The sequence below is a fragment of the Aristolochia californica genome, unplaced genomic scaffold (genome assembly GCF_029961685.1).
Source record: "Aristolochia californica isolate CCGP_79_NKW_82.1479 unplaced genomic scaffold, dmAriCali1.0.hap1 SCAF_6, whole genome shotgun sequence".
NCBI lineage: Eukaryota > Viridiplantae > Streptophyta > Magnoliopsida > Piperales > Aristolochiaceae > Aristolochia > Aristolochia californica.
Genome location: NW_027182257.1, coordinates 34,294,252 through 34,304,048, shown reverse-complemented (window position 1 = coordinate 34,304,048; position 9,797 = coordinate 34,294,252). Strand labels below are relative to the sequence as shown.

Sequence of the window (9,797 nt, the reverse complement as noted above, 5' to 3'; positions counted from 1 at the left end):
TTGTATAAAGTTCAACCTGTAATTACATAATACCAATAGAGGCCCCAAAATATTTGGTCAACCATAATCCAAACAAGGATTTGTGACTCAGATACTAATATTTGTGATGATTACATAAATCCTTGAAAACGATCAGAGATTTACTGCCTTGATTGGCATCAAAATGGGATTCCGTTTTTTTCATAAGACAGTTGTGTTCTGTCATTTGAACTAGACAAATCATACTCCATCAACAAACTTCTACGAGATCCTTGTCAGAAGATACTAAATCCATTTTTTAATCAAATCTATCATAGCTTGAGCCTCCTCATAAGGAAATGCATTTGTGTTAGAACTTCCGTAATTGCCAACTAGTAATCTGTTAATAGGTGTTCTAACTCCTTGAATTCATCTGCCTCTTGTTTAGGAAAAATTCCAGTTTTCTGATAAAGTCTGTCCTTTTCAGCACTCCACTCTTTTGAGATTTCCTCAATAGCATCCCCAACCAGTTTTCTACTTCCAGCTATATGTTCTATATCTTCTACTCCGACTACCACACTAGCATCCTTAATAGCTGATTTCTTTGCTTCTGTATATTCCAAAGAAATTTTCTTGAGCCCTTTCAAATCCAGTTCATTGTCAAGATCCATGTGCAAATACTCCTCAATCTGGGTATTTGCCAGTAACTTATCATAAGCAACTTTGACTCTAGCAGAAAGCAGCGCTGTCACCTCATTAACTCTCTCGTTTACATGACTACCCCCCAAATCAACACATCCAAAAAGGAAACTATTTCTTTCAAGCATTCTTTTTACCACAGCAAGGCCTACTTTGGCATCATTAAGTTTTGCTTCTACAACAAGACCTTTGAGTAATTTCAGCTCATGCAGAGACATATAAATCTTAAAAGGAGGCTTGAATGGCTGAGTTTCATAAAGACAGTAGAGGCAGTACAATCCACCAAGCCTTTGTGACAAAGAAATGCCAGAAACCATATGACCAATAGTATGGGCATATAAAGACTGCATAAAGAAGCTCAAGTTTCTCTTAGGACTAGACTCATAAATAAAGGTGAATTTACGAGCAAGCCAGATTTTCTTCATATCAGCTAAAGTTTTGAAATCATTCTCTGCGAACTCATCAAGAAGCTTGTCAATATCCTGCTTGAATAGGGTGAGATCCACTGTTGTCATAATGCTATCAAGCTCTCATACTTTTTTAAGCGTTTATCCAATCAATTCCTGCAGAAGACAATTCACCAAGCATGTTGACATTGGACATGTTTTTGGGGCATTTGACAGAATATATAAAGTGACTACCAAAAGAAATTCTTCACCTTCTAGTAGTGCTTGGTCACAACTTTTTCAAATCTAAGGAGATAATCAATCGGCATATGAAAACATGTTCATTGACATTAGGGTTTTATGCATCTTCCAATTCTACCGTCAAAACAAAAAGCATTAAGGGAACATTAACATTAACCAAACCCTTTCCTTTTTCTTCTAGTTATAAAATAAACTAGTCACAAAGTATCTTAGCTCATCAAATATCACAGTAAAAACTGACAGTAACCCAATTTAGTACATAAACGTCAATCAAAAGATCATCAAGTGATATAACTAGTGTTTTTTTTTTTATGGGACATCAAGCTTGAAATGACTTTTAACTCAACTAAGTGTTTGCTTAGTTCTGACTCAACACAAACTGCAGAATTTGAAAGAGTCAGCTCATTTGGTTATGTTCACTTAATATACCAATTTTTTTGTTCAATACATCCTTATTGCAGTACCAGCAGGTTGCTATTACATGATCAAGACAATATGCATAACATTGGTAGACCTAAGGAACTGCAAAATCTCAAGATGTTAACAAGATGCACAGTGTCTTGATTTCATAATGTAGATTGTTTCAGAAAGTATAAATTTTTTTTAAAATAGATTTAATGTGTCCTAAGGTGGCAAAAAATGCTATCTTTAACTAATTTCCACACTTGGATACAGTCATGCCTAGTCTCTAGATAACCTTATTTTTTTAACGTGTTCACACATATGCAACACCCCAAGCCCAGGTGAGATTTTAACCAGATACCATGGAATAGAGATGGCACCATGTGGACATTGAGCTAGAGGTCCAATCTAATAGATGACTGAGAAGCTTTAAAAAGCAGAAAAAATGTTTGATAAACGTAATCAACCTGACCTAAGCTGATATAGAGGTGCTTGCTACACTTGAATATACTTATACATCTCTAGGTGACCGCGAAGCAGTGACTCTGAGCCATTATCTATGGCAGAGGTGATGGAAGTCTAATTCTAAGGTTCATTGAACTTGTTCAACCTAATGAGATTGTCGAGAGCAACATAATGAGCATCCGACTGCCGAGAGCAACAAATAGGACTATAAAAATACAATAAAAAATCAAACGGCGAAAACATTATGAAATTAGTGAAGAAAACTATGGTCTTAATTATAGGAGCAAGATTAGGGCTTACGTGATAAGAAAGGGGATACAAAGCATTGGTTTGTCGTTCCCAAACCTTCTTGGATGGTCCACGCTCATATTCGGCTCTTCCACACTATCAATCTTCAGTTTTTGGAAAATATTAAAAAGAAAAACTTGAATGATAAAAATCCAGAGGAAAAGGTAATAAAAGAGGAGAAAGAATAAACATCAACTTAACTAGTCGGAATAGGAAAGACAACCTTCAATCTCGCCGGCGAACAACGAACGGCAACCGCGCACAGACAAGCACTTAAATCTGGAGAAAGACGTCACGGCAAGAAAAAGGACAACCTTTTTTGTAATTCCTTTTATACCCTCCATAATCTTGTTTTTCCCGTGCTTGTTTTTATCAAATTTACGTCATTTTTATATCTAAGAAGAGCATTAACGTAATAATAATGTAACCTTAGGCTATGAATATAACCGGTCGGGTCGGGTCGGGTCGGATTTGGCAGCTTAACCCCACCGCCGAACCGACCCGCCACGGCTTTCCTCCCCTTCTTTTAAGTCAAAACTCCCACTCTCGGATGCCTCACATATAGAGCTAATTTCTTTTTGAAAATATAAAAGTTTTATTGAAAAAAAGAGGTAAAGAGATTAAAAGTCAATTAACTACATTTACACATGAAATTACTATTCATCTACAATTGAAATACAATTTCAAACCAATTCTTGATATAGTAACCTTCAATACTTGCTCTGTGTTTATCTCTTCGGCTTCTTTTATGTAGACCTTATGATGCAAAAGTACTGTTGGAAGATATGAATAAGTTGAAGTGTAATTGATGTAATTTTCTTCTGATTTTTGTCACTTATTTACTCCTCCTAGAGTGAAGGTAATAGGTTATAAGGTTATACTTATAATATGGGTACTTTTGGCATCTATAAATAAAAGGAGAAGGGTTAAAACATGTCTATAACCCTAATCTTCCTCTAGACGTCTCTCTTCCTCCCTCTTTTTCCTCTTCTTCTTTTTCTTCTCCCTTTTTCTTCTTTGTTCTCTTCTTCATTACGAAAGAAAAGACTATGGAATCTCGAAAATCAACATAGCCCATACATAGGAGGAGAAGGACTTACCTCAGGTGGATCTGACAACTCCACAAGTGAAGGTACGACCGGTCCATTAGGGGATGGATCCACTTCAAGATTGAACGGCACAAGCGGACAAGGAGTAGTAGAAGGACAAGTCCATTCTAGAGGAGCATCATGGGAGGAGTAGAAGGGAGTGTCCTCAAAGAAAGTCACATCCCTAGAGATAAACATCCTCCGAAGGGTAGGATTATAACAGACATAACCTTTCTGGATGCGAGAGTATCCCAAAAAAATGTACTTCATAGACCGATGATCAAGTTTATTTTTATGTGGAGATGTAACATGAACAAAACACATACATCCAAACACTTTCAAAGGAAGAGAAAAAGGATCTTCACCATTAAATAACACAGAGTAAGGAATTTTATGATGAATGACTGATGAAGGTAACCTATTAATGAGAAAGCATGCTGTAAGTATATCATGAGGCCAATAGAAATAGGGTACCTTCATGGAGTAGAGGAGGCCCCGAGCAACTTCAAGAAGATGACGATTCTTCCTTTCAGCAACACCATTTTGTTGAGGAGTATAGGCACATGATGTTTGATGAATAAGCCCATTACTCTCACAAAATGATTTGAAGTCATGAGACATGTATTCCTTAGCATTATCAAATATAAGGGTTTGAATTTTCTTCCCAAATTGTGTCAAGACCATAGCATGAAAATTTTTAAACAAAGGAAGAATTTTGGAACGCTCTTTAAATAGAACTAACCAAGTCACTCAAGTAAAATCATCAACAAAAATGACAAAATATTTAACTTGGGAAATATTTGAGACACATAAAGGGCCCCATACATCAGAATGTATTAGCTCAAACGGAGCAGTACTTGTAGTTGTAAGACGAGGAGAATATGTACTCCTGACATGTTTACTTAATTGACAAACCTCACAGCTGATATTAGAAAGTCCTTTTAAAGATGGAACCAAAGAACGAAGTGAAGGGGTAGAGGGATGACCAAGTCAGTTGTGCCAAAGTTGGGCCTCAGATGTAGTGGACAATAATGCAGCTAATGGTGGAAGAGTGAAGTAGTACAAACCCCCATTTTCATGGCCGCCACCAATCACTCGCTTCGTAGTGAGATCCTGAAAGACACAAAAAGACGGTGAGAAGGTGATAGAGTAATTTAATTGTTTTGTCAATTGGTTAACCGAGAACAAATTTAAAGGAAATTGAGGAACAAACAAAACATCTTGAAGGGGAATAGATGAAGTAAGATAGGAGGAACCTTTGCCAAGGACCTAGTTTGGGTACCATCAGCAATAGTAACGAATTTATGAGGATAACAAGGAGATAAGGACTACAACAAGTGTTTGTTACCTGATAGATGTTCGGAGTCCCCGGAGTCGATGATCCAAGAGGAAGAGGAAGAAGAGGAAGAAAGCATACCTGAGGCAATAGTTGTGGTAGCAGTAGATGATGAGGGAATAGATGATTCCATGAAGGACTTCATTTCCTGAAATGCAGCATAGTCCTCAGCCGTAAGAGTCACATTTCCGGATGATGATTCAGCCTTATCTTCATTTTTTTCAACGTTAACTGAGACTGGGTTAGCTGTGGCCCAATCAGGCTTGCTATGAAGTTTCTAGCATGATGCCACAAGGTGGTTCTGACGGCCACAATAAGTGCAAAGTTGAGGCTCAGTATGAAAATTTTTTTGACCCATTCTACCACCTCTATTTTCAGCCCCTCTCATAGTTCGATCCCCTCTCATATTTCTGCCCCGTCCTTGGGATGAGGAAGATGTTCCCCGATTGCCAGAGAACATCACCGATGGAGCATCAATAGGAGAAGGAGGGGATGGATCCGGTATCCTAAGTAATGTAGCACTAATATCATCGAAGGATGGAAGAGCAGAAGAACTTAGAAGTTGAGTTTTGGCCACCTCAAGGTATGGTTTAATATTCGATAAGCAAATGGCTGCTGCCAAAACTTCTCTTTGTCGTTCTTGAACGGCAATATTAGTGGAATATGGCTGAGCTAGTTTCCATTCTTGAAGAAGACCGCGAAACCGTGCCAAAAATTCGTGAATATTATCTCCTTGTTTCGTATGGAGCATGTTTTTTAAGACATCATATATTTTTTGTAATGAAGCAGTGCTTGAGTAAAGCTTGGCACAAGTGTCCCATATATTCTTGGCGGTTTCCAAGTGGACCACATTGTTGGCCACCTGCTATTCCATGATATTAATGAGCCAACTTATCACCATGTTATCATCCTTAACCCACTTGTGGTAGGACGCATCTTCATCATCAATCGGAGGAGGAAAGTTAACAACGTGACTCAAGAGGTCACGAGTAATAAGAACCCTTCAAACTGATTGTGACCAGCTCATGTAATTGGAGAGACCTCTAAGTGGAATTGTAGTAATACGGAGTATATCACTTTTATTAATATTGTATCCAATCTCCATGATGAGGGAAGTAAAATATGGAGGTCAAGGGAAAAAGGCCTTCTTCAAAGAACAATTACTCTATGTAATTTGAAGAACCCGTAGACCAAATCAATCACCAACAAAAGAGAACAAGAACCAATTTCTTTTACAAGGGCAAACACCAAATTATCAACAAATTTGTGCCTTTAGAAAGTGATTATAACATCCAACCATCACTCAACTTCTCTTGTATTCATAAGAACAAAGAGAAGAAAGTAGATGCAACCGATTAGGCCTTAATCCAAACTTCAACACAAACGAGCAATAGACAAAAATTTAGAGAAGATTTAACGACAAACCAAGACACTTGGAAGAGATTTATCTTCAGCTCATGGGAGACTTCAACGTAAGAAAAAATTCAATTGTTGAAGTTAAAAAAAAAGGGAACTACAAAGGGTAAATGGCTGTTGGAATTTCATCAAACATTTAATGGGCATCCAACAACACAACACAAACCCATGAGCAACCTAAAGTAGGAGAAGATACTGCAACATGTACTGGAATTCTACCTCAAATGAGATGGATCCAAATTACATAAAGGTAATTGAAATTCACCCATCAATCTTAATAAGTTGCAAACAGCAAATGATCTTGATCACTCTTGTAATTGATTTACAAGGAGTTAAGATTATAACATCAATTTAGTCATAGAAATAAATCTTTACAACATATAAAGATTTATCTTGACTTGATGTGACTCAAAATTCAAGAAGTAAAGAAAAACAGTAAAAAGGAGTATGTAAATAACAAAAAAAAACGTAAATAAGAAGATGATGAACTTATCTCTTTATGACTGAACTCCTTTTACAACTTCTTGAACAGATTTCATAATAACTCCATGAAGAGATCCTAAACTCCTTGATCTGATACCATGTAGAATTTAGGATCTCATGAAAGGAACTTTAGATCAACAAGAAAGAAGAAGAAGAAGAAGAGAGAAGGAGAAGAGAAGAAGAAGAACGTGGAAGAAGAGAGTTTGGATTAAGGGAGAAGAGGGTTGCGTCAAAAAGAAAAATGAGGGCTGGACGAATTTGTGGAAAGAGAGGAGAGTGCTTCAATACCCTACCTCTTAGCCAATGCCTTTATTTATAGTTTTACAATACCCTTAGGGCTACAACTTGATAAAACAAAAGACATAAAAGGAACACATATTTACGCTTCTATGCTATCTTTATGGAAAGTACCATATTTTACACATATGTCACTCCTTTGATGTGTGGGCTTCTTGTCTTGAGCTCGTGGGCTTGAGCCCATCTTCAAAAATAGCATCGGAGCTGTGATTGATTTTCTGGATTTCATCTTACTTTTCTACTTTAGTTTAGTAGAAGACTGCTTGGGTTGGTTGTTTTTGATATGTGAAGGAGCAACTGAATTCGGATTTAGTGAGGAGTTATTTCTCTTGCTTTCTTCCCTATGTCTTCCATATTTGAAGCTCGAAATACATCAAGATTATGTAAAACTATAGATGTTAGAAGTTTTTATTGATAATTAGCCTATACATGTGCTCTTCTTTTACCAATGTCTTACACTAATGAAATTCAGAACTCACTTACTAATCTCTGCTGGGCCTATGTTGATCATCTCCCTCTGCTGCTTTTGGTATTGATATCTCTCTGGTATTGATAAGGCTGCTCGATTTCTCACTTGGCATCTGGTTCTTCATTCCTTTATTTTTGCTGTATCATGTTCAGAAAAAACGAAAGGGAAGCCGCAACACTTCTTTGTGTCTGAAAAACAGAACGAGACTTTCTGGATTAAGTCTTGTTTCTCCAATTGGATTAAGCCTCGAAGACACATTGCTGTTATTCAGGCTTCAACACCTTGCTATTTATCTAGCTAGTGAATTACGTTCTCTGCTGCCGCTTTCATATATTTGAATTACGTTCTCTACTGCTGCTTGCATATATCTATACTGCTCTGCTTGCCAATTATATCTTGACTTGGGAAATTAAAACAAAAGAACTACTGTCTGGTTGGGATCGTCAAGGATTACTATCTGGTGCTGAGTTGCATTTTTTTTGGCTCTCACGTAAATCCTGATTAATGATTGGCTGGAGCTCATGCTTATAAGCTAAGTTTGAATGATCTATTGCAGTATGTCTCTGACGTTGGCTCAGCCTCAGAGCCTGGTTTCTTCTTTAGTCTTTGAAGAAGTATTTGCAGCAGATTAAGGAACTTGGGTTGAGTTCTGGATTGTTACAGCAGCAGAAGTGTTTTCATTCTGATCACACCCATGAGTAGCAGAAGACAGTTAGAATCCTCCTCGCCATTCTCTAGTTAATCCCAATTCTGAAATCTTTCTGAAATCAAATTGCTGGTTTATCATGGGCCTTAGGTCATTTGTGCCATAGGTACATGAAATCCTTGTATCAACGTATGCAACTCTGATCATGAAGTCGAAAGAAACAAGGTCTCCTCCATATCTGCTCAATCATTTGTTTCAGCAAGAAGACGATGGGGTCATAGTGGTGTATGTTAAGGAATAGTCCCACATGGATTAGTGATAAAAAATATATTAAATTTATTAGTTGGGAAAGAGATTTCTTAGGATGGTTAATCATTTTAGGATAAGCCTTGGACACAACTTCACAATGGAGACTTTTATTATTGCTAGTTGAAACGACTTAAGAATGGCTAAAGGATTTCTGGTTTTAAGAGGAGAAGCTGATCATGGCGTATATATTTCTAACAGCTAAGTATTCTGCCCCTATTTATACTTGGCATGTGCAGCAGCTACCTGTCACCTTGCTTTTGTTTTCTAGTTGACGTGGTTCACGTCGCTGTTCTTGCTGTGTTTATCTGGCTACCGGTCACCTTGCTTTTGTTTTCTAGTTGACGGTTCACGTTGCTGTTCTTGCTGTTTTTTATCTAGCAACCTGTCACCTTGCTTTTGTTTTCTAGTTGACGAGGTTCACGTTGCTGTTCTTGCCGTTTTTATCTAGCTGGTGTATCTTATAGATTATCACTGATATTGATAAAAAAATGAAGCAACATATAGTTAAAATAGTTCTGGTTATTATTGAAATTTACTGCTATCCGAGATGCTGCTGGTATTATACTGTTAATATACGTGCTCTTGCTGTTGATAATTTGATCAACCAGCTTATTTACATCTGCTTCCTCGTCCTTGTTGTCATTGAATGAGTTAAATTCCACCTGGTGGGCCTGCCTTGATATGGGAAGCAGTTGTTGTTGGTAATTCAGTTACAGCAGCACATGCAATCTAGTTGATAGAGTTGATATTGCCAAATTGGAAAGGAATTAATGACAGTTATATTTGCTACTATCTCATGCTTCCTTCCAACCAGCCGTCGAGTGCAGTTCCATAATGCTGATTTTTATGCTTCAAGGTGTCGAGTACTTATCCTTGCTGCAAATGCTTAGTGATAATTCCAGCACATGCTTTTGGAATTTTGGGTGATTTATTGATGATTCCAGCACCTGTTTTAGGATTATGAAATTTACTCCTTGAGAGTATTTAGCTGCACTTCCAATTGTGTTGCTCCCCTGGCTAAGGTGATCCAAGATAAATTTGGCGTGATTAAGGGATTGATGACAACGGTTCACTCCCTTACTGCCACATAGGAGATCGTTGATGGCCCTTCAACTACAAACCTCACTTGATCTTTTACTGCTTGGTTTCACAATTTGTTTAGTTCTGGAGTTATACCTCAGCTTATTACTCGGTTTCAGTTTATTACTTGGTACACAATCTTCTTATTCAACGATGGACTCGCTCTAGATTATTTCATATGTCCTTATTACTCTTAAAGATTTTCATTATTGTT

General features: G+C 37.4%; 1 protein-coding gene across 4 annotated transcripts; it reads right to left on the bottom strand.

Moving 5' to 3' along the window:
- Positions 1-2,715, bottom strand: LOC137934990 (uncharacterized). Of its 4 annotated transcripts, none has more exons than XM_068779600.1 (3): positions 2,683-2,715; positions 2,472-2,563; positions 1-1,220 (listed from the first exon to the last, which is right to left on the bottom strand). In XM_068779600.1, the coding sequence occupies exon 3, from the start codon at positions 1,170-1,172 to the stop codon at positions 351-353; it is 822 nt and encodes a 273-aa protein (XP_068635701.1). In that variant the 5' UTR covers positions 1,173-1,220; positions 2,472-2,563; positions 2,683-2,715; the 3' UTR covers positions 1-350. The 4 variants fall into 4 exon arrangements, with proteins under 4 accessions (XP_068635701.1, XP_068635703.1, XP_068635702.1 ...); XM_068779602.1 differs by having other exon boundaries at positions 2,472-2,555; positions 2,661-2,684; XM_068779601.1 differs by lacking the exon at positions 2,683-2,715 and adding an exon at positions 2,661-2,680.
- Between the last annotated feature and the right edge of the window lie 7,082 nt (positions 2,716-9,797).